Source organism: Megalobrama amblycephala, linkage group LG9 (genome assembly GCF_018812025.1).
Source record: "Megalobrama amblycephala isolate DHTTF-2021 linkage group LG9, ASM1881202v1, whole genome shotgun sequence".
NCBI classification, from domain to species: domain Eukaryota; kingdom Metazoa; phylum Chordata; class Actinopteri; order Cypriniformes; family Xenocyprididae; genus Megalobrama; species Megalobrama amblycephala.
This window is the reverse complement of record NC_063052.1, coordinates 32,066,587-32,092,944: the sequence shown is the minus strand read 5'-3', so window position 1 is coordinate 32,092,944 and position 26,358 is coordinate 32,066,587. Positions and strand designations below refer to the sequence as shown.

The 26,358-nt window shown below is 35.4% G+C and overlaps 1 protein-coding gene and 1 long non-coding RNA gene across 2 annotated transcripts in view; both read right to left on the bottom strand.

The window, feature by feature from the left end:
• The window catches only part of LOC125275687 (H-2 class I histocompatibility antigen, Q9 alpha chain), a 37,410-nt gene extending 14,837 nt beyond the window's left edge, over positions 1-22,573 (bottom strand). The window contains exons 1-2 of the mRNA XM_048202871.1: positions 22,435-22,573; positions 19,162-19,422 (exon numbers count right to left, since the gene is read on the bottom strand). Coding sequence (XP_048058828.1) covers positions 19,162-19,422; positions 22,435-22,483 — 310 coding nt within the window. The 5' untranslated portion in view covers positions 22,484-22,573. The remainder of the gene's footprint in view (positions 1-19,161; positions 19,423-22,434) is intronic.
• LOC125275688 lies at positions 4,907-6,453 on the bottom strand. Its single transcript, XR_007186488.1, has 2 exons — positions 5,991-6,453; positions 4,907-5,916 (listed from the first exon to the last, which is right to left on the bottom strand). It is a non-coding gene; the product is annotated as an uncharacterized LOC125275688 (long non-coding RNA).
• Positions 22,574-26,358: the final 3,785 nt, after the last annotated feature.

Below are 26,358 nucleotides of genomic sequence, written 5' to 3'. Positions count from 1 at the left end.
CAAAGCTGTTCACCAAGCTTACGATTAAACTTTATATTTGAAATCACCAATGAAATCTGACCACAACTGTCTCATAAATTTTGTTTCTAAACGCTCAAATCAAGACAAAAAAAAATGAATTTTTTAGGCTGGATCAGCCGATGCACATGTGCAGTCATAAACACTGACTGTTTCTATAGCAGCAGCTGCAGTGATGTAATGACTTTAGAGATTGATGATTGGCTCTTTTACTTAGAAGGCGGGACTTATTCTGCCATATTGAGCTTTGCACTTTCTCCCAATCACAGTAATACGAGTGAACCGTCTTTATATATCTAGTCTTTGGCATCAGTGTTTTGGGAACAGTGGTGACTGTACTCACCTTGAGCACACAATAGGGACCTGTGAGTCTCATGTGACATCTGAACTAAATGCATTTCAAACATCATGACAGTTTCATTCATTTATGAGCTGATCATCTCCTGAGAATCTGGCGTCTGTCTGTCTCTCTGTGTCTGTCTCTCTTCTGAGGTTCAGTTGTGTTTTGTCAAGCTCATTCACACTCAGATACAATGAAAACCCTGTTGAGATCAGCTTAGACCTGCATGAGTTCAAATGCTGGATCTGTTTCTGTAGGTTAGTGCTGGTCTAGTTCTGGATCTGCTAGTTAAGGTAGTTAACAGATCTGGTGGTGATTCTCAGTAACAGCGTCTAAAACTCAACATCGTCTGGACTCTGATCTAAACCTAGTGATCTGACTCCAGTCTACATAGACAGCATCCTAAATGAAACAGAACCTCATACATGACTGATCTAGAAAGCACTATATAGGCAACGACACATGCAGCATGAAAACAGCACTGCTCAGGTGTGTAAACTCACAATTGATTCAGTTTGTCGTTGGCATATTGACAAATGTGATACTCTAATAAACATAAATATGCATACACAAATACTGGGTAAAATAATCAGTTTTTAAATCTATGAAACTATTTTGTTTTATAATTTTCAGAATTACATGGATTGTTTCACTGAGGATTTTGCAGTGCATTATGGGATTGTATTCACAGTGAAAGTCATGTGATTCTGCCTTAGAGTTTGTCCAAAAGATGAAATCTTATAAGGCGGCATAAATATTCTTTTGGAACGACATGAGAGTGAGGAATTGATGACAAAACTTTCATTCTTGGATGAACTAACCCTTTAAGTTTAGGTTTTAAGGGTAGACTATAGAAAATATCATTAGCATGTAAACTCTACACTGTGATAGACAAAAACGTAACACACATAACGGCGTGTATCTACTGATTAAACGCTCACTACAGATTTCTGTGAAAGAAATGAGTGAAATTGTTGTCGGTTCAATCAAACACAAGAGTCAGAGCGTCTGCTGACAGAAAGACCAAAACCCTCATGATTCAGAGATCTGATGATGTGAGGATGACGGACAGCTGTCAGCGCTGAGAATGATTCAGAGCAACTGGACCTTCTGATCAACAATAAATAACTGATCAACCTTCATTCTGCTTCTCTAATAAGAGCAAAGCAGCCCGTCGGGCTGCTTTGCTCTTATTAGAGAAGCAGAATGAAGGTTGATCAGTTCTCAGCCCTGACGTCTGACGAATCACATCTGATCCTGGGCCCGGTTGCATGAAACCTCTTCAGTAAGGGTATCCCTGAGGGGAAAAAATCCCTGAGGCAAAGAGTGTTGCAACAAACGTCTTCACTAAGTGTTCATACTAAGCATTTCGCGATATTTTCTAGCAAAACACGGCAATGGAGAAGCAGTTGCTATAGTTACGAAATCTCCCACAATAAACAAAACATAACGGACCACTGACTTTAAACAAGTTTAACATTTACTAAACAACTGTTCTGCAATATTTGAGTGATGGAGATTATTAAAGGAGCCTGACGGACGACACAGAGCATACTAAAATTCAAGCACAGTGTTTATATGAGCACAGCTACAACACTCAAAATCCTGCCGCGACACTCACATAGTTTTCCATTAAATTACATTATATTAGTCCGACTCATTGTTATTGTATTGTACTCGCGCATCGACGCCACTTTGCCTGTTTGGCCATTATTCACTGAATGATGCGTTCGGTGACCTTTATGCGGCACGGCTCGATGCCTAACGTTAGTCCTGTGCGCTAAAAAATCTAATCCAAACTGGACCAAGGATAAAAAAGCTATTCTTTTGTTGTTTTTTTTGTTTAAAGAAGGGAAACACCGAAGCCTGGCGCTATAATCAGTCGCTCTTGCGCACAAGACAAAAGCCTGGCATGAGATAGTTAACTCAAGTGCATATGGACGTGATAAAAATATGAAAACGCTGTTCATTCAATTTTATTTTGTTACAATACACGCTGTTTCACGTCATACTTTCAACAGGCTTATTTCGATCGCTAAAAATACACATTGGCACTTCCTCATCCTCAGTTAACATGAAATCATCCGTCGTGTTTGAGTTCAGCAGATGACTTGAGGGTCCTGTTTTGATCCCTTCATTTTTTTATTGCTAAATGATTACTAAGGACTTTGTTGCAACACATAGCAGAACTGAAGGGAATACTTAAGCAATAAAGGGAAATACTTAGTGACAGCCTTAAGGTTTTGTTCTTGCAGCCCATGTTTCACTTAGGATACCCTTAACCTTATAACTAAGGGTTTTCTTAACTTAAGGGCTTTCATGCAACCGGACCCTGAGCTTCAGCAGCGGCTGAATCAACCACAGGAGAACAATCTTATTCTGAGGATCCACGACAGAGACGGAGATACAATATAAAACACGCTTGATGTCGTAAAGCTCCTGTGATTCATATAAAATAGATTGATTGAGGAATCAGTCATGATTTGATTCAGCAGGACGTCCTGTCACATCACTTCAGCTCATCTGAACCTTCACTGCTCAAACCGTTTCACTTTTTCTCTGTCTCTAAAACAGAGCTGGTTTCTTTTCTTACAAAAAGGAAGTGAATGATTTCTGATATTTGTTTCAGTCGGTTCATCTTCCACTGATGCTGACAGACGCTGAACTGAAATACTCTGTGCTGCTGTAGTATTGTTTTTGTTTAGTATGTTTGTTGATTCTAGTTAGGATCAATTATTCTTAAAGAATCATTAATGGATCGGTTAATGAACTGGAACGGTTTCTCAGAAACAGAATAGTTAAATTCTTTACGATTCCCGTCCCTGTTCATCTATTTTCCTTCTTTTACACTCTTGTATCCTTCACTATTGTTGTATAACAGCACAGCAGACATCTTTGATCTATTATTGAGGTCTGTTTTCGATCCATGCTCTGGGTTTGTTTGGTTTTGTCTGTATGCTTAGCGAGCTTCTGTTGAGTAAAGTCTGACAAGAGTTTGTATATTCATCTCGTCTTGTGTTTCTATCACGCATCATATGGTGGACATCACAACTATAAACTGATGGAGACAGTAGAAAGACAGTTTCTTGACACCAGAGAGCAGATGACTCTGAAGTGACAAGGTGTGTTAGGTGTGTGTGTGTGTGTGTTTACGTTTGAATTTTTTGACAGTTGAAGTTTCAGTTGGAGTTTGAATTCTGTCAGTAAAATTCTATGGAATGTTTGTGAGTTTATCATCTGCATAAAAACTGATCAATTAGAAAATATATCCACCTTATTCCTACGCCCCATGACGCTTTGCGCGAATTATGGGAGTAACTTCCGTTAAGATGTAGACAGTCAGTGATATACTTGCTCTATGAAAGTAGTAATGCATTTTATTTTTAAACTGGGTACAATGAGATGACATTATTCTACTCACCCTTCAACCAACGAACATTACCTTGTTGATGCTTTTACACTTTTAAAAGTCCATTTACTTTTAAAGGCCATGAAAAAGCGTGATTCTTTCCACAGCAATAACGGACGGGTTGAACATAACTATAGTGATATATATATATATATCTGCGTTATGTAATATACGTTGCCTTAATAAATATGTTCATGAACCTCAGCATTGCGTGATACTATTTCAAAGTGATTTCCATTTTAATAAATTGTATGTACCTGTGAAAACAAACCTGGAAAGAGACTTGAGGTTTTGAGGAGAAAAACGAGAGATTCTTCGTGCATTCCAGTGAATTACTAATGGGATGGATATATCGTAAATTATATCGGGAGAACAGACCACAAATGTACAGTATATGTTGTCCTTTTTCATACTATTACAGTGGAATGCAAAGGGACAAAAGAAAATAATCACGAGGATAGAAAGCATCTGCTGAAAACTGAAAAGAGCTCTTGCCATAGATATTCTTGTTACAACATGTTACGTTAAAATACCAAGCGTTACGTAATTCTCATGATGTCTGAAAATAAAACATGAAAGAAAAACTGACAGCTCATTTGTAGGACAACCTTATGATTATAATTTGAAACGATTAGTTTCAGTCTTTTTGAATGGAAGTTCCCCAAACCGGAAGTGGAACCCATAATTCGAAACGCTAGTCAGGAATAAGGTCAATAGTCAATCAAATTAATCTTAATAATTAATAAAGAAGGATGAAGAGGAGACGAAGGAGAGAACTTAGTGGTTTTTATTATTATTATGGATGAAGAGGGAAAAAGTGGAATGAACTATTTAATTTAATAAGGGTTAAAGAGTTTAAAGGGTTTTTGGAGTTTATTTATTTATTTAAAAGAATTAAATTATTTCAATAAAAATGTTTAATTTAGAGAAATGTATTAATCTTAGGTTATTGATTATTTAAACCCCCAAAGAAGGATGGCAGAGAGAAGAATGAGGGAAGTTGAGCTTTGTTTAATTATTATTTTTATTATTATTATTATTATTACTGTTATTATTTTGTTTATTTTTTATTCATTTTGTATGTTTATGATTGTACTATTATTATGTTTTTTTTAGTTTATTTTTTTTCTACCTCCAAGTTTTCTCTGCTGTTCTTTTTTGTTGTTTTGAAAAAATGTTTTAAGGGGAGGAAAGAGAAATTATTCTTGAAAAACACTAAATGTTAGAGGAGAAAATGCATTGGGAATTATAGACCCCTTTGTCCAAAATCAAAAGAAGTTTTGGACAATATTAGGCAAACTTGTGAAGGACGCCACAGCTGGACATCTATTGATAGAATGTGTGTCATTTGTGTGTTTATTTGAGATTGTGATTATGAGGGAGGAAAACGAGCTGAAAGAGTTAATGAATCCCTTCATGATGATATAATATTATTAAGGGTGAAAACAATAAATAAATAAATGTGAGTACTTTTATTTAAACTATTTTTAAATGAAACTATTTTGTTTTATAATTTTCAGAATTATATGGATTGTTTCACTGAGGATTTTGCGCTGCATTATGGGATTGTATTCACAGTGAAAGACACGTGATACTGCCTTAGAGTTTGAACAAAAGATGGTATCTTTTAAGGCGGCTTATAAATATCATTAGCTCAGGATAAAAACAATAAAATTTATTGTAAAGTCTACACTGTGATAGACAAAAATGTAATACACATAACGGCGTGTATCTATTGATTAAATGCTCACTGCAGATTTCTGTGAAAGAAATGAGTGGGTAAGTTTCGTATAAAAAAAAGGCAACATTTTAAACAAAAAGCTGAGAAAATTGGCATTTTTGTTCAACATCCGGATGAGATTCAGAACAATGATCAAAACACAGATGGAGTTGATCGACTCCATCAACAAGCCCAAAGCTTGTTCTTCACAGCCCTATAGTCCAATTTGGAGCAGACGTCACAGTTACGTCACTTGCAGCTGCGAATGCATAGTGATGGCAGAAATATAGCGGTAACAAGAAGAAGAAGGAAAATGTTTTGTTGTGCCTTTGTATGTCAGAATCGGAATGCAAAAAATATAGTCTTAATTTTTATAGAATACTGTTGTTGAAGATGCCCTTTGAAGCTAAACTTAGGGTGCTTTCACACCTGCCTCATTTACCAGAGTTCGTTTCCCCCTTTGGTGTGGTTCATTTGGGCAGGTGTGAAAGCAGCAATCGCACTCAGGTGTGCACCAAAGGGTGGTCTCGGTAAGCTTTCAAACGAACTCTGGAGCGGTTCGCTTGAGATGTGAAAGCAATCCGACCCAGTTAACGGACCAACGAACCAAACAATATCATAATTCCTAACGGGAAGTGTGGTATAAAAAGCGGTAGTGTCTGATTCTGTGAGTGATCAACATTATTTACCATAACTGAAAACCAACAAGCGCCTCTGTTGTGTAATTGCACTTCTCCGTGCGAGAATGCTGTCCCGACGAAGTCTTGATTCCCGCTCTGCTGCTTCATTATAAAATTTATATGGTCTCTCTCGACGCACTGACAACAGGTCACCTACTAGACAGAGCTAGAAAACCAGAGACAGACAGAGAGAGAGAAAGAGCGTGCGTTTGAATTTGCCGCAGCATTAATATGAATGTAGCATATAATTTAACAGCGGGAAAGACGGCTACATTTATAAAGTGTTTGCGTGTGTCTCGACAGTTACAAATAAAGCCACAATAAGCTCATGGAGTGAACTTTTCAATCATTATTTTGATGGATGAGGCAGAGAAAACTCTGACCAATAAGAGGACAGTTTTACTCGCATGTGACTTGCCTAAACTCATTTTGGTACGCTTTGAAATGTTGCCATGTGAAAGCGAACCGAACCAAGAAGAAAATGAAACATTGTAACAAATTTAGTCCCTAAACTTCGGAACAAAACAAGCGATCCATAGGTGTGAAAACACCCTTAGACAGGAAATCCAACTATAAGTAGTATACTATATATATATATATAGTAGTCAACATTTGAAATGAATCAAAAAAGTTAATAAAAGTTGTCCTAAGATGAAGGTTTTAGGACAACTTTGATGAAAGGTTTTGACCCACTTCAAATGTTGACTACTCTCAATATAGACAAAAAAAGACAAAAGACAAAAAGCACTGTGGAGAAGCTCAACAGCAGTGCAAAATATGAAAAGACAATGCAGAAAAGCTAAGCACATGTGGCGAAAGACAAAACTTGAAATCCACTATAACATCTATAAAGATAACCTTCATGCTTTCAATGTGGAACTAGGCAAAGCTAGACAGACCTTCTTCTCAAATATTATAAACAGAAACTTAAACAACACCCGCACTCTTTTTGCTACTGTAGAGAGACTAACAAACCCCCCAAGTCAGATTCCCAGTGAAATGCTCTCAGACAGCAAATGCTACGAGTTTGCTTCTTTCTTCTCTGAGAAAATTAATAATATAAGAAAGGCGATCAGCACATCCTTGAGCTGCACTGGGGAAAAACAGATCAGATCACAACCTCAGAAAGCTATTATGTCTGTTTTCAAAGCAATTTGATCAGTTTGACTGGATCTCTCACTGACTTAATCTGAGCAGTTGTTGACTTATTCACTGCACTGGATCTGTGTCTCAGAACCAGAACTGTTACAATTCCTACCCTAATCATTATAAATAATCTCATAGAAACATTAGAGTAGGTTTGTGACGTATGAGTCAGGACGAGTCTTTCCAACAGCCCTCACACAGACCACCACAAATCTGTCCTCCAGACCCCTCTGTGTCCCTGAGCGATTTAACAAACACACTGATAGACTCACTGTGAAACACATGCTGTTCTTTTATTATGTCTTAAATCCAGTTTCTGTAATGAAATGAAAAGGCTTATTGATCCTCCACATCACTGTCCAGCGGAGCCTTGTAATGTAAAGCCCTTCTTTACTGTGATACTCATGTTTCCTCTCTCACTCATTTAAACAGTCTCTTGCATTTTACAGCCCTTAAACCAGCAGTCTCAAACTCAATTCCTGGAGGGCCACAGCTCTGCACAGTTTAGCCCCAACCAGCTCCAACTCACACCTGCTTGAAATTTTCTAGTAATCCCGAAGACCTTGATTAGCTGGATCAGGTGTGTTTGATTAGGGTTGGAGCAAACTGTGCAGAGCTGTGGCCCTCCAGGAATTGAGTTTGAGACCACTGCCTTAAAAAATCACGTGTGACTGTGACAAAGCAGCCAGCCATTGAGAACAACACACGCTTTCCATTATGTGTTTGTAGGTTCATTCAGTGAGCTGATACAGATACCTGAACAATTACATCAATTAAGATGAGGAATTTAGAAATAACTTCATTCTAGGTCACAGTTTCCACTGTATCCCAGATTAAAAAAGAAAATATGAACACATGAAGCACACACAGGCTGGGTATTCTGTAGACTGAACTATGAACTGTTATTATGGTTAAGTCACCCATCAACAGTGTAAAGAGTCTTGATAATTTTGCTATGAGATCAAACCAAATGGAGTTTTGTAACCAGAGTAGGTCACTTCAGAGCCATCTGTTCTCTGCTGTCTGAAAAATACCCATCATCTTTCACAGACCAGCTCACACGTCTCAAAAGCGTCAGCACAGATCTCAGTGCTGCTGTGATATTTACACTTTGAATGGCCAACAGTGAGAGCAACTCAGAACGCTTTAAAACAGCAGAGAGAGAGAAACATTTTGTGTTTGAGAGAGGTTTGGAAAACTACATTGTGGGGACCAAATGTCTCACAAGGATAGTAAAACCTGATATATATTTCTACCTTGTGGGGACATTTTTTGGTCCCTAAACTCCCCATGAGCAGTGGTGGCTCATCAGGGGAGGCACAGCCTACCCAAAATTTTGAGGAGAAAATATGAGAAGAATGATTTAATGTTAATAAAATTCCCAGTTATTCATTTCATGTCTCAGAATGTGTATTTGGCATTTGTAATTTCACCGCTGTAACACTGCGTACTGAAAACGAAATCAAAAGCACTGCTGTTCTTTCACGAACATGCAGAATCTGGGCACTTCTAACGGCTAATATTGCCCATAACACATTGCGCTGTGGACGAGGATTCGATTAGAACTACAAACTAAAAAATTATTATTTCATCTGCAACAGCATTGTGAACTTATATAACGATGCGTTTGGTCATTAACTTTTAAATGCATCATTATGCAAAGATGAGGAGAGTTATTTCATGAAAGACCCGTGACTGGCATATCAATGAGCGACTACATTTCTCTCCAAAATGGTAGGAAATTAAATTGAATTGAATGTGGAGGATTTTAACTGTGACAAGATGATTGACAGAGCAGTTTAAACAGTTACAGGTTACGTAACTAAGCGACAGAACGTCCGTTTAAGACGCAGTTATGACGAGGTAGTATGTCCCAAAGCTTGCATACTCTTCTGCTACACACTCAAAAGTATGTATTTTTTCTTTACAAAAACAGTACATACTTTTAGGATGTAGTATAAGTAGGCGAATTGGACGCAGCAAGAGTGTGTGTGTGTGTGTGTGTGTGTTTACATTTGAATTTTTTGACAGTTGGACTTTCAGTTGGAGTTTGAATTCTGTCAGTGAAAGTCTATGGAATGTTTGTGAGTTTATCATCTGCTGAAAACTGTTAGTCTGATCAGTTATGCCTGACTCACACTACAGGAGTTTTAGGCCGATTTATGCCCGATTTTACCCTTCCGAGAATCGGAGAAAAAATCTTGTCGAGGACCTCGATCGGCTCCGATGTTCGGCGCAGATTATCTGGTAATGTGAGGCGTTCACAGATTGAATCTTGCGCCTCCCGATCTGCTCTCACACAAATCGGGGCCGCCCCGATCATATCAAACATGTTTGATATTTAGGATTTTAAATCGGGAAGATCACGTCAGTTCTTTAACAACAGCCAATGAGAGAAGTGAATGAGACCGCGAAACCAGCTGCTGTATGGGTCCGTTGGACATTAGTGATGGCGGAACTCCTTGAATAACGCGTCTTCAAAAACATGACGCAACCGTACGGACAAAGAGAAAAGCTGAGGAGAATTCACTATGGTTTTGAACATACCGGGTGAGTGTAGAAAGCTGCTAGCAAATGTAAACATAGCCTACCTGTTTATGTCAGTGACTCTTCTGGGTATGGTAATCTTAATAATATCCTGTAGTGTGTGCTGCGCTGCAAATTTCAAATCTTGTAGTGTGTGCATGTTTGAGATTTGTGAGAATAAAATCTGTGAAGATTCTCCTTATGTGTGTGCTGCAACCAGATTTCATATTCGGTCAGGATTTAAAAACTCCTGTAGTGTGAGCCAGGCATTAGAAAAGATATATAGTCCATAAAATTAATAATCTTAATAATTAATAAAGAAGGATGGAGGGGAGATGAAGGAGGGAATTTAATTAAGTTTTGTTTAGTAATTTTTATTATTATTACGGTTGAAGAGGGGAAAAGGGGAATTAACTATATAATTTAATAAGGGTTAAAGAGTTTAAATTCCCTCATTGATTTTTTTAAATTTTATTATTTAAAAGAATGAAATTATTTCAATAAAAATGTTTAATTTAGAGAAAAGCATTAATTTTACTTATTATTTATTATGTTTTTCTTCCTTGTTGAAAATAACAGAATGAAATGATCTCAATATAAATGTTTAATTTAGAGAAATGTATTAATCTTTGGTTATTGATTATAAAACCCCCGAAGAAGGATGGCAGAGAGAAGAATGAGGGAAGTTGAGCTTTGTTTAATTATTATTATTACTGTTATTATTATTTTTCTTTATTTTTTATTCATTTTGTATGTTTATGATTGTACAATTATGTTTTTTTCTTAGTTTATTTTTTTCTACCTCTCTCTCCAAGTTTTCTCTCCTTTTCTTTTTTGTTGTTTTGTAAAAATGTTTTAAGGGGAGGAAAGAGAAATTATTTTTCTGCAAGAAACACATTTAAATAAAGAAGATCAGAAAAGTTGGCTGGAGCTCAAGTATTCGCATAATTTAAAAGTGAATTTATTAAAATAGATAAGGAGGGAAGATGTGTATTAAGCCGCGCACACACTTAATGATTGTAAGGCCGATTATGAATGTAAATTGACACTTATGGCTGATCATGCTCAAACGCATCCAGTCGCGTTCAGTCAGCGATTGCAGTCGGTGTTCAAATTCCATGTGTAAGTATTTAAATCTGCTTCAGTCGCAGGAAACAATCGGTATGTGTGTTCAGTTCAGTCTTAGAATGTTTCAGCTAATCGTTAGGTGTGTCCCCAGTACTTTAGACGTCGTTAAAATGTCCATCTCACTACAGCGGTTCTCATTTTAGTGAGATGGACCACAAGAATAGTTTTTGTGCGCAAAAAAAACTAAATAACGACTTATATAGTGATGGGCCGATTTCAAAACACTGCTTCCTGAAGCTTCGAAGCGTTATGAATCAGTGTATCGATTCATGATTCGGATCGCGTGTCAAACCGCCAAACTGCTGAAATCACGTGACTTTGGCGATCTGAATTATGAATCGATACACTGATTCATAACGCTTCGAAGCTTCAGGAAGCAGTGTTTTGAAATTGGCCCATCACTATATAAGTCGTTATTTAGTTTTTTTTGCGCACAAAAACTATTCTCGTGGCTTCATAAAATGAGAACCGCTGTAGTGAGATGGACATTTTAACGACGTCTAAAGTACCTTTTATGGGTCTTGAGAGAGGAAATGACATTGCTGGCTATGGAGGCCTTTCTGAGCCATCGGATTTCAACAAAAATATCTTAATTTGTGTTCTGAAGATGAACAAAGGTCTAACGGGTGTCGAACGACATGAGGGTAAATAATTAATGACAGAATTTTCATTTTTGGGTGAACCAACCCTTTAATGAGGACAAGACAAGAGGATCATTTATCACCTCAAATATCTGCTTTATGTATCGAGCCCTTAACGCAGAGTATACGAGTGAATTATTTAATAAAAGATCTTAGTCATTCCAAAAGTGGCATAGTATTTTTAGAAAATGTATCTGGGATGAGGGGAAACCAAGAGTAAAACTAAAGATTGTACAAAATAGTGAAGAAATGTGTGGGTTATCATTGACAAATGTGGAGTATTATTATTACGCAGCCCAGATTAAACCAATGTTGAGCTGGATGCAGTGGATAATATATCAGTGGAAATGTATGGAAACTGGGTCACTTGATGCAATTAGTTCATTAATATTTTGTGGAAGAAAGAAAAAGGTGAATATAGTTATTATTGTATAAGTGAAACTTTTAAATGTTGGAGAAGAATTTGTAAAGTGATGAATATTAGTGATCATGAGATGGTTAGTTAAAGAGAAATATCAAGAGATCCAGATTTTAAACCAAATACTTTTGATGATGTACTGAAGGTTTGGGATAAAAAAGGATTTGAGATTCTGTTAAATTTATGGAGACAATGAGATGGAGACGTTTGAGAGCATATGGGGAAATATGTATTGTCTAGGACATTATTTTACAAATATCTTCAAATAAGAAGTTATTTAAAGGATGAGATTAAAATAAAAACTTTAGATGATATTCACCCTCTGTTGTGTTTTATGATTAAAGTTTAGTAAAATGAATAGAGTAGATAACTTGATAGGACGAATAAATAATATATTCACAGAAATTAAGCATACGGGTTTATATAATATCTAAAACAAAATGTGAAACTGAATTAGATAATAAAATAACAGAAGGAGATTGGAAACAAAGTTTAAAAGATCATTTAAGATCTACACAATCTACATATTGACAAGAATATGATTGGAAAATCATTATGTGATATTTTATAACACCAGAAATATCTTCCAAATATAATCATTTATGTTCAGGATGTTGGAGAAGCTGCGGTGAACTTAAAGCTCATTACACTCATATATTTATACTTGTAAATTAATAAAACAATATTTGGACAGAAGTAATTCAGGGAATATAATAAGAAATCAAATATAATAAAGGTATTAGGACATATGCTACTGAGTGAAGATGAGTTATATTTATCATGAATACTGAGAATTACAGCGTTTAAAACAATAACATGATTTTGGAGAAGAAAAGAATCCCCAATTTTAAATGATTGTCAGATTTACTTTCTAAAGTCGCTTCATGAGAGGAAACATGAAATTAAGAGCAAAATATAGATTTTGAAAAGATTTGAGCACCTCTAAAATCAAAGTACTATAAAATAAAGGAATTATATATTAATTACCTCTTTATATAACCCTGCCTCCCTTTAACTTATTAATTTATAATTTTATTCATTTAATATTATTATTAATTGGTTTTAAATAATGTTATTTAATTACTTATTAGGAATTAGGTGTCATTATAAGAGTTTGATATGAATATGTGAATGTTTAATTTTTTGTGTGTATTTCTTGTATTTTTATTTTCTTTTTTCCTCCTATTTTTGTATGTAAAAGTGTTTTGTTGTGTATGTATTGGTTATTGTTCTAATTATTATTTATTTGTTTATTCTTAATTATTTATTATTTATTTTTTATGTTTTGGTGATGGTATTATCAAAAAAGATAAAAAAAGTGAAAGGAAGAGAATGAAGAAGGAAAAATGAGAAATAACTATTGATTCAAAATATTATGTCTTTAAAGGAAATGTTCATTTGTATACCTGTATTAAATGAGCTTGAACTCAAAGACATAATAAAGTGTATACAAATTATTAATCTTAAACAGGATATCATACTTATTAAGACTCTTCTCACTGTTGAAGAGTGATTTTACCGCAGTAAAACAGAGTAAATCAGCAGCACTCGATCCACTCCTGGAGGAGCTTCATCCTTTTATCTTTTCAAGAAATCAACACAAAAAATAACTGTAACACCTCTATATTAATTAATCTATTATTAATTATATTTTGTTAATTAATTATTTTATGTATTTTAGTCAAATAATTTGTATGAATAAGTGTAATCAATTATTATTCATTTATATTTTATTAATTAATTGGGGTTAAATTGGTTTGTTGTGGTTTCTGCTCAAAAGATCGAGAGGGTTTTAGAAACTGGTTTCGCTCATCAAGAACAAAATCAACAGGAAACCCTGATCACAATCATTAAGAGTTTCAGGATCGAATAATATTAAATAATTCAGCTTCTTACCGAAAATGACATTGAGTGTTAGTTTCCTGTTCAAAGAGTTGTACAACATGAGCACGCACACACACACACACACACACACACACACACACACACACACACACACACACACACACACAGAGTTAGTGATCTTCACAGAGGATCGGCTGATGAACACACAGTAACCATGGAAACATGTTGTGCTGTTGTAGCAGTTCAGTGTTCTGCATCAGAAAGTCTTTTTCAGGAAAGTCATTTCACTTGGTGGCCATCTTTGAATCGCCTCTCAGCAGCTGTTTCAGTCATGTGACTGCAGCTCCTCTCTCTTTGAGTGGGGAAACGTTAGATTCCCCAAAGCTGTTCATCAAGCTTACGATTAAACTTCATATTTGAAATCACCAATGAAATCTGACAACAACTGTCTCATAAATTTTGTTTCTAAACGCTCAAATCATGACAAAAAACTGCATTTTTCAGGCTGGAGCAGCTGATGCACATGTGCAGTCATAAACACTGACTGTCTGTTCCCTTGAGCACACAATAGTCTGTGAGTCTCATGTGACATCTGAACTAAATGCCATTCAAACATCATGACAGTTTGTCATTCATTTATGAGCTGTTCATCTCCTGTGAATCTGGCATCTGTCTGTCTCTCTGTTTCTGTCTCTCTTCTGAGGTTCTGCAGGGTTCTGTAGATCTCATTCTCCTGCTCTCAGATACAGTGAAACCCTGTTGAGACCAGCTTAGATCTGCATGAGTTCAAATACTGGATCTGTTTGTTTCTCAGAGCAATGACTCAGAGCAACTGGACCTTCTGATCACCAACAAAGAACTGATCAACCTTCATTCTGCTTCTCTAATAAGAGCAAAGCAGCCCGACGGGTTCAGTTCTCAGTTCTCAGCCCTGACGTCTGACGAATCACATCTGATCCTGGGCCCGGTTGCATGAAACCTCTTCAGTAAGGGTATCCCTGAGGGTAAAAAATCCCTGAGGCAAAGAGTGTTGCAACGAACGTCTTCACCAAGTGTTCATACTAAGCATTTCGCGATATTTTCTGGCAAAACACGGCAATGGAGAAGCAGTTGCTATAGTTACGAAATCTCCCACAATAAACAAAGCATAACGGACCACTGACTTTAAACAAGTTTAACATTTACTAAACAACTGTTCTGCAATATGTGAGTGATGGAGATTATTAAAGGAGCCTGACGGACGACACAGAGCAAACTAAAATTCAAGCACATTGTTTATATGAGTACAGCTACGACACTCAAAATCCTGCCGCGACACTCGCATAGTTTTCCATTAAATTACATTATATTAATCCGACTCATTGTTATTGTATTGTACTCGCGCATCGACGCCACTTTGCCTGTTTGGCGATTATTCACTGAATGATGCGTTCGGTGACCTTTATGCGGCACGGCTCGATGCCTAACGTTAGTCCTGTGCGCTAAAAAATCTAAACCAAACTGGACCAAGGATAAAAAAGCTATTCTTTTTTTTTATTTTTTGTTTTTTAAAGAAGGGAAACACCGAAGCCTGCCGCTATAATCAGTCACTCTTGCGCACAAGACAAAAGCCTGGCATGAGAGAGTTAATTCAAGTGCATATGGACGTGATCAAAATATGAAAACGCTGTTCATTCAATTTTATTTTGTTACAATACACACTGTTTCATGTCATACTTTCAACAGGCTTATTTCGATCGCTAAAAATACACATCAGTACTTCCTCATCCTCAGTTAACATGAAATCATCCATCGTGTTTGAGTTCAGCAGATGACTTGAGGGAGCTGTTTTGATCCCTTCATTTTTTTTATTGCTAAATGATTACTAAGGACTTTGTTGCAACACATAGCAGAACTGAAGGGAATACTAAAGCAGTTAAGGGAAATACTTAGTGACAGCCTTAAGGTTTTTTTCTTGCAGCCCATGTTTCACTTAGAGTACCCTTAACCTTATAACTAAGGGTTTTCTTAACTTAAGGGCTTTCATGCAACCGGACCCTGAGCTTCAGCAGCGGCTGAATCAACCACAGAAGAACAATCTTATTCTGAGGATCCACGACAGAGACGGAGATACAATATAAAACACGCTTGATGTCGTAAAGCTCCTGTGATTCATATAAAATAGATTGTTTGAGGAATCAGTCATGATTTGATTCAGCAGGACGTCCTGTCACATCACTTCAGCTCATCTGAACCTTCTCTGCTCAAACCGTTTCACTTTTTCTCTGTCTCTAAAACAGAACTGGTTTCTTTTCTTACAAAAAGGAAGCGAATGATTTATGATATGTGTTTCAGTCGGTTCATCTTCCACTGATGCTGACAGACGCTGAACTGAAATACTCTGACAGTGTTTCTAACCGCTGAATCTACAGCAGCACCGCAGAAGAAATGTGAGTTTCTCGTCTGAATTTATTATGATGAGAGAGAAAGAGTGTGTGCTGTGAAATAACACAAAGATGATAAACAGACAACATGATTTCTATTGCGATGTCTTCGCTGGATGAACACGAATGCAAACATACTGCGCTATCAGTGTCATGTGACTCACGAATGAACGACTCTTATGAACCGCTCTGAATTATGGGTTTGACTGAATCACTCACTGACTGAATCGATCAGAGCAGTTGTTGATTTATTCACTGCAGAGGATGTCATGTGATTTTCATCATGTCCAATCAAATTGAACTGTAAACTGTGACTGTGTTTGTGTGTGTTTTAGGTTTGTGTGACTTAAATCAGTGAAGTTACTGACTGGATGTTAAAGACATACATAAGGAAGAATGTTAAGAATGTCATAATAAATGGTACTTAAATTTAAAAAGAAATGTTGCCAAAAGTAGTATTGTTTTTGTATGTTTGTTGATTCTCATTAGGATCAATTATTTTTAAAGAATCATTAATGGATCGGTTAATGAACTTGAACGGTGTCTCAGAAACAGAACTTTTAAATTTTTTACGATTCCTGTCCCTGCTCATCTATTTACCTTCTTTTATACTCTTGTATACCTTTACTATATAAACTGATCATGACAGTAGAAAGAATAGTTTTCTCAACAGCAGAGAGCAGACATCTCTGAAGTGACCTACTCTGATGACATGATATTAAAATCAAACTAAAGCTGGGGACACACTTGACGACTAGCTAAAACATTCTAAGACTGTGCTCAACAAACAAAGGCTGTTTCCTTCAACAGAAGCAGATTTAAATACTTGCACACGGAATTTAAACATCAAATGTAAACACCGACTGAACGCAACTGGCTCTGACTCAGCACATTTGGGCATGATTAGTCGTCAATTTACAAATTACATTCATAATCGGCCTTACAATCATTAAGTGTGTCCCCGGCTTGAATCTGCATTTGACTGATCTCAGAGCCAAACTAGATAGGTAAAGTTCATCAAGATAAACTCTGATTCTGCCTTGACAAAGCCTTGTCTGAAAGTTTAACCTTTAATACAGCACCTGCAGTAGGAGAGAAATTTAAACAATCAGTCAGAAAGACACACATGTTTGTCTATGTGTGGTTACATTTGAATTTTGGAGACCATTGGAGTTTCAGTTGGAGTTTGAATTCTGTCAATGTAAGTCTATGGAGTTTTTGATAGTTTTGTCATCTGCTGTGGGAAACCCATTAGTCAGATCAGTTAGGAAAGATACAGTAAAAAAAAGCTTAAATAATTAATATCACTTATTAAGTCTCTTTGCACTGTTGAAGAGTGGATCAACTTTACCACAGTAATGGTTTAAATCAGCAGTACTCAATCTACTCCTGGAGGATCTTCATCATCCTGCAGAGTTGAGCTCCAGTCCAATTGAAACATCAGCTCATCTCAATGTCAGGATGACTGAACAATGACAGTCAGTGTGAGAGAGAGCAGAGCTGGAGCTGAACTCTGCAGGAGACTGGTCGTCTATACACTGAGTTCAACAGATCAACATCAAAGTTCCTGCATATGTTCATGGTCATGTGCAGAAGACAGACTTGTGAGAGATTGTTTGAATCACATAGATTAATGAACAGCATCTCAAATAGAGCTCATCCCCAATTTTTCAGTACTGATGTGAGAAACTGTGTATGTAAATACAATCATGAAATAAACATATTAGAACAGTGCTAAGATGAAGTTTATAGTTCAAGATATCTTGATTTTTATCTTTCTTTTCTAGAAAGCATTATAGAAAAATCACAGTAATGGCCTTTATATTAATTAATTTATCATTAATTTAATTTTAAAAATTAAATTATATTTTAATTAATTATAATTAATTATATGTTTTATTTAATCAAATGTATTGTATTTTTTTTTTACAAAAAATAATTTATATTTTATTAAATGATTTTATTTACAATGATTTGGTTTCTGCTTAGGCAGAACAGAAAGTGATTTTGCTCAGCAGATGATCACCATCAGTGATGGAGCAATAATTATTCATCTTCTTACTTAAAATGGCAGTTACTGGGATCTTTACAGAGGATCAGCTGATGATCGTACAATAACTATGGAAACATCTGTCGTTCTGCTGTCAAAGTAGTCTTTGTTTTGATCTCCTGTGTACTGTGCTGGAGCCCCAGCTGGAGTTTGAGCTGTCAAGTATACTTAAGTGCAATTTTAATTATATTTCTGAGAAGTAAATAAAAAGTAAGACTAAAAGTATACTTTCTTATTTTTAGTTTAAATGAAGTATACTAATAGCGCACTTGAATAAACTTCTTTTTCACTGGGGGTTTTTGTAAAACAGTAAACCAGGGTAACTAAAAAGACTATTGGCAAACTGTGCAATAATTAATAAAAATGTGCAATGAATGCAGTCTAAGTTTTTTTTAAGTGTCTCACAAAGGCATAAATATCACTATCTATATCAACAAAGACGTTGACAAGCAATCTCACATCAGAACTTGTCTGTCATTCTCTACCCCAGACCACTCATATACTAATGGATTAGACTTGTGGAATTTCTCTTATTTCGAAATTTATTTTGTTTATTCACTACTATTTTATTCTCACCACCATTAAGATCTAGTGCATTTATTAAATGATGTGTCTGAAAAATATGGTGAAAAGTCACATCCCATATTGATTCAATGCATAGTTTTATATTTAATTATTATTAATTATTATTATTTATTTATTTTTTTTAAATATGACCCCTTTATTATTCTGATTATTATTTTGGCAATCCTAACTGTTGACTGTATCCATGATAATCAAGTGAGTGTGTGTTTAAGTGGGTTTGTTGTCATTTTACCTGCTGATTGGTTGAACCGTTCCTTTAAGATCTGGATGTTGTTTTTGAAGGATTGATGGTAGCCTACCATATTCTGTGTCTCTCTGACCCAGTAATCTTCTCCCTCATTCTGTCTAATCCACTCTGTTTTTGGCACAGCTTGCTTTATGTTGCTGTCAAAATAATAAAACTGCCCTTCATCGACCAGACCAACTGCAGTATACTCTGGGAAGTCAATGTCTCCAGAAACACCAGTGAAGAAATATTTCAGAGAGTGCATTCCTGTGGACAGAGACAGAAACAGAGAGAATATAATTTTAGTCATCATCTAAAATGACATCCTCACATTCTGCTTCAAAATTCACTATTCAGAGTGTGACATAAAGAGTGAGCTTGATGATTAGCTTACATAAAAACACAATATGTCATTATAGGTAGAAAACCATACAGTCTTTAAATGTATTTTCAATAGAAATCAAGTTAAATAAAAAAGGAAATAACTAGGGCTGCCCTTGTAGTCGTTCATTTAAGTCCATTAGTCCATTAGTCGACTAATCGCATGTTTATATTAATAAGCCATTAATCATAACAATGAGCCTTTAATTGCCTAATACATAGCCTAATCAGCGCTCAAGTGCATGCATAAAGTTTGCCACAGTGCACCGGCAAACATAATGATTATGAGTGTGTTGTGAAAAACCAGCTAGGAAACTGTCTAAATATTTAAATAATTTATTGATATTGTTTTCTGTGTTTTCGGGCTGCAGAGATTAAGTCAACGATGCTGACCATGCTGACTCGTCATCTCCGCAGTAGTAGACGTGCATAAATGCATCATGTTTCATATGGATTACATAATCCGAGAACATTTATTTTCCATTTGAAATGGTTTGTTTAAAAGTAGAAATGTCAAGCTTTCTATAGAGATATTTCTTGTGTCTGTGAGGCAAGTATAGCCTAGGCTAGCCTGAGTTTCGGTTGAAAATAGCTGAAAGTGCATCCTGACTGTTTTCATTGTTTTACAAAAACACAACATTTGCTATTATTGTGAGTTTACAGAAATAAAAGTGAGCCCTTTACAGTTTGCATTACACTGTATGCATTACATCTGTATGATCAAAATGATGGAGTATTTTAAGTTAAATGCAAGTGATTGCACCAGCGCCTCCATGTCCACCGAAACATTTTTTAGCCAGCTGAAAACACTAGGCGCTCTGCTGAAAATGGCTAGTTGTGAGCGCTTTCAGTTGAGACGCTTTGTTGCTATGATATGGAATATCTGCGGCACTGTTACTTGTAACTGATTTCACAGGTAATTTGTTTCAGACTAAAAATGTCAACACAATGTATAGTACTTGCAATGCATGTTTGGAGACCAGCAATATTAATTTCTCATCTATTTTGTTTCGTCCTATGCTTGTTGATGTCACTGAACAGCAAGAATGTTGTGACAGTTGGTCGGAGTTGTATTTGTCCCGCCCCTCCTCCACTCTGATGGGACAGCTGGCTAAAAAGTGACAGTGATGAGCGCAGCGTTTTACTAAAAGTTCAACGTTCTTTTTGACAACTGTACAATAATGAACAGAACATAACTGTTACAATAATTATAATAGGGGAGAACAGGGTCATTTAAGCCTGTGGAGAAGTTGAGCTACCACTTCTTTATTGACAACCGCCATAAACAAAATTAGTCATGTGACCACACATCTTTGAAGAGTCATCCATTTTACTCACTCTGTGATGAAGAAAGGCCAATGGAAATAGTGGTAATCACATTGAAGTTATTTTATTTCTTCTTTGCTGTTTTAAGTGATTTTTTTTAGGAGTCATGATGCTTGTGTCTGAACAACTACACTGCCCTACAAAGCAAAAAGGTAGTAACTGCATTTTTGGTCAAAAATTAGTTATTGTCATTTTCATGACATTCAAGGCATCCTTTGTTATGTGACAAAACATCTTATCTGAAATGTGTGTCGTTTTGGAGTAACATAACAGCAACATGTCCAATAATCTACCTACAACTACTTAGGCTGGATGACAGGACAACTTTTAAGTCATTTTTCTCAGTTCTGCACTCTGCGTAGTTACTGCCTTTTTGCTTTGTAGGGCAGTACAGACGTCTGAAGTCTGAAAAAATCTCACATGTTAGAGCTTTAGGAAGTTACAATATGAGGGTAGGCCTATACCTCTAAACTGCTGGATGATACAAGTTTGTTAAAATGCTGGGAGTGGGTAAATTGAGCCAGTGGGTTAAGTCGAGCCAGTGGCATAACTCATCCTTTCTTGTGATTATTGTTAAAGTATTACTTTACTGTAATTTTACATCGCAATCTTACATTTTATCACTGAAATGTGACATTTTGAATTTTAGACCAAAAATCATCATGCCACACTTCTATAAATGGAAGACAGACAGGGCTTCAACTCCTCTTGTTATGAATAATATGAATAAATATAAACTAAATTTACATAGGCCTAAATATTGCACTAAGCAGTGGGGGGAAAGAACGTACAGGCATATGCCTTGGGATGCATTTAACTGTTTAAGAGGGAAATTGCCTGTGGGAAGAAACCATTTAGTAGTCATAATGAATGCTTTCAAATTCTCAAAATCCAATCGTTTTTTCAAGAGCCGAAGATGTCTTGATTTTGGTTTTCTCTGATGTTATGAGCTTTATCAGAAATGGTTAGAGAACTATTATAATGTTTGTTCTAATTACCAGTAAATTATTAGTAAACCACAATGTAATGGTTCGTCATTGGTCTCTGGGTAGAAAAACTTTACTCTGGTCATAAATGAAACTAATCTACATACCTCAAAGAAAAAACAAACAAACCAGCAATAATTTTTTTTGTTTTTTTCGTGACATTAAAGTATTTATTGATATGCTACATCTATCTATCTATCTATCTATCTACGTATCTATCTATCTATCTATCTATATATATATATATATATATATATATATATTTTATTTATTTTTATTTATTTATTTTCGAAAAGCATTTAAAAATATATAGGCTAATATGAGTCAGAAGACATTTGAAGTTATAGAAGTTATAAGTTATACAATTATATATATATAATTTTATTTATTTTTTATTTATTTATTTTCGAAAAGCATTTAAAAATATATAGCTAATATGAGTCAGAAGACATTTCTAAGAAAACTGACTCGCTCTGGGCTTTTCGTATCTGATTCAGTGTAACAGAATTGAGGCATAGCCTATAATAAAATGAATATTTTTAATCAGAAAGCATGCAATGTCAAATAAAAAAAATACTTCACTCACCAGCATAGGCAAGATGAACTCCCATGAGCAAAAGCACTACAGTCCGCATCCTTGCCTTTTCTTTAGAAACAGCTTTTTCAAATAAAAACTATATTTTAGAGAATCGACTTGAAATATCTGTACCAGACGTCTCAGTTGTCGCTTGTGAACTGGTGAAATGTCTCTGCGCGAACCCATAAATAGGCTCTGAATTTCCAGCCAATAGATATTCTGGACATGTTCAACGTCAGGAGTTACTAAGATGGATTTCCTTTACTGGGTTGATCACCGACAGTGAAGACAAGATAGCAATTGCGTGAACATAATATAGCCTAGATAGAATTAGTGAGACGTATTGGCCTACTGTAGAATATAACATTCTAGTCGGCCAACTGATTTAAATTAAGCATTTTTTTCCCCAAACAACAAGAATCTTGCACTACAGTTGGTGACAGTGTTTGCTGTTGTAATTTCAGAAGATAAAACGAGGACAATTTATAAACAAACATACAAACAAAATACATACATAAAATCTTGTTGTATGACCAAAATATGGCATTGTGTGCCACTGTGTAGGCCTACCTTATTTTATTGACTGAATGCAACACTAGTATATTTCTCAAATGTTTTGGTTTCAGAACCAGGCTTCACACTGAACATCAAAAGGTTCAACACAGTACTATTGTAGAAGAGTGCACAAAAGTGTCCTTAAATTAAACTATTTATAATTAATATGTTGATTGTTTTACTATTTGCTCCATAATGTTTTTTTTTTTCTTTTTTTTTTCCATGCTCTCAGTGATGACCATTAATGAAACCCCTTTTTATCTTTGTTGCAGGTGAACCCATATTTAGTAGTTTTGTTCATGGCTTTTAGGATGAGGTAATATCACAAAACATGTCCCTGATGACATCTTATTAATTTAGCTACCTTCTACCAAGAGAAAGATGCATTTGTGCAAAAATACAGTAGAGTTGGAAGCATGGTCATCAACAAAAGATATGGGAAGCCCTTTTAAATGTTGATAAGCCGATTTATTTTGCTATCCTAAATATAAAATTTTATGGTTAGTTGCACTAACAGTTTTTCCTTACTGTAAACCACTTTCCCTTTTTAAAATCAGAAGTAAATCCCATATTAACATTACATTGCAAACACAAAGAATTCTCAAGTTGATATAAAAACTGACAAAGGCCTGTTGTTATTATAATTTGACTTAAAACAATCTGATTAAAGTCATATCAATTCAATATGTCTGCAGAAGACAATAAAAAAACACCTAAACGTGTTAACTGAAAAGAGTCATTTATCTAAAGAAACTTACCAAAGAGAAAAACTAAAACTAAAGCTCTTAGGACCAGTGACATAAATTAGGTGGCTAGCAAGTCTCTTTTCAAATGACTGATACTGGAGAAACGCTAGGTGTACAAACAAAAACTGCAGTTTTATTTTGAGTTTACGTTTACAGTTTTGATACCAAATACGAATAAAAAAATATAATACATAAAGTTACACAGGTTATACAGGTTTGCCTATGGCTGTCTGTCTGCATAAGACACAATATGCCTGATTTCCCTGTGTCCTTAACTACCCTCTGTTACAAGAAACCACGTGATATCACGGCAAAAACCTCCTTCTTCATATCTCATAGTTTGTGAGTTTGGAATAGCATGCGATTGTTATCTTGCAGCGCCGCCAAGTGGGCACTAATAATCTACTTGAAGTGAAAAATTAATGTTGTCGAAAAATGCATAGTTTTAGTTAACTTAGTATAGTTACAAGACCTTTACATGAAAAACGTGTCACATGAAAACGGATTATTACATTTTCAAATGGAACAAAGATGGTCTTGCATTAGACTATGTATTATCACAAAACAAATAGCAGTTTATCAGCATGCGCAGTGGAACTGGAAGTGAAACAAAAGAACTGTTCAGTCTTTATGTTAAAATCTAACTTCATAGTTGGTATTAGCAGACAATATTCTATTCCCAGTTTTCTATAGAGGCAATTATCACCTATTTACAATATCTTGAATCTTGTCTGTTAATATCGAAGTTAAATTTAGATTTAGAATATAGGCCTAAGTGAACATGATTAACAGTATAAAATTTTAATTTAGAAAATTCATAATCGGGGAGACCAAGGATGGTTGTAACATTTTTGACATTTCTGTCTCTTGGAGTTCTTTTAAGCCAGTGCATTCAAAATGTGATTAAAACTAGTTAGAAGTGTCAGCTTTTAAGTGACATAGCTGTTATCTCTGCAGCACAAAAAGAAAATGCGTGTTTCGTTTCAAACACGGGGAGTGAAATGTTACAATTATCAAATCTATTCAAATATCATCTCCAAAATGCTGCAGTAAAGGATAGATATGAGGTATGCATACTGTAGGGACGTCCCCAATAAAAAGAGACCATTATTTTTTTCTACTTATTTGAAATGAGGTGTATATAGGCCTTAAGAAGTAGTAAAATGTGATTTATTTCCGAAAAAAAACAATTTAATGTGACGTGTGCATATGGAACACTGAATTCAAGAGAAGCTGAGACAGTAATCCATATGTAGTAAGACAGTAACACAATTCAATTCAAGAGTAACTGTCATTTTAAACCTGTAAAACCAAAAGAGGTATTTAGAAAGAAACTGTATTTTATCTGCCTTTTGCCAATAAATATGCTGTAAACCTCTACATAAAACAATGTCTTGATATTGTGACCTATAAAAGAACAATAAAAAAAAAAAACATTAGTTGAAGATTTACACAACCATCAAAGACAATGTGAGTGTAAAGAAAGGCCAACAAAAAAAAACACCAAAAAACATGGCATCTTCGTATATCATCTCTAACAATTATAGGCAAATAACAACAGACAGACAGACAGAAAGAAAGAAAGAAAGAAAGAAAGAAAGAAAGAAAGAAAGAAAGAAAGAAAGAAAGAAAGAAAGAAAGAAAGACAGAGCAGGACATTTTACAAATCCAGAGCAGACGATGTTCTACGGCCATGTCCGGAATAAAGAGTATTCATGTCACACAGTACAGTTATGGTGATATTACTTAACCTGTGATATAATATTTTGACCATACTACCCATCTAAATCATTCATCCCGGTATCAGTGTCTACACTTCTTGTATATTGGCGACACCAGAAGTTGTCACTGTGGCCTCTAGCCTGCTCTGAGCTTGATTGCTATGTCTGAGGTAAACCATGCCCTCCTCATACGGACAAAGAAATGTAAAAATACATAAAAGTAAAAATAAAGAAATGTAGAAATTAATTAATGTGGAAATGAACAAATATGGAAATAAATAAATGTGGAAATAAATAACAATCGAAATGAATAAATGTATAAATAAATAAAAGATAAAATAAATAAACGTGGAAAAATAAATATACATACATTATATATATATATATATATATATATATATATATATATATATAAGTAAATAAATGTATAAATAATTTTTTTTTTTGCTTTTCTATGTATATTTTTGTATTTATTTATTTATTTTTGCTTTTTTACATTTCTTTGTATATTTATTTATTTTTAATTTAGAATTCCATAGGCTTGACCGCAGTGGCATAAACGAGGTATATTCCAAAGAACAGAAAAACTGTCGTAACAGGTTTCTCTATAGTTTCTCTTGTTTAGACGCCCAGTCCTAGTGGGACACACACCTGATCGGCCACACCCACAATCTCCATATCTTGGGTTGAGGATGCTAAATCCTGCCCTGGAACTGAGACAACAGATTTCTCCTGATAGGAATCTGCCAAGGGGACCCCTCCACCAGGGAGCTTAGTTCCACGAACCATGTCTGAGATGGACAGAATGGGGCTACCAGGAGATGGATTCCACACTCCTTCACTCTGCAAAGGACTGCAGGGATTAACTTGACCGGAGAGAATACGGTCTCAATCTGGCCACGGATGAGCGA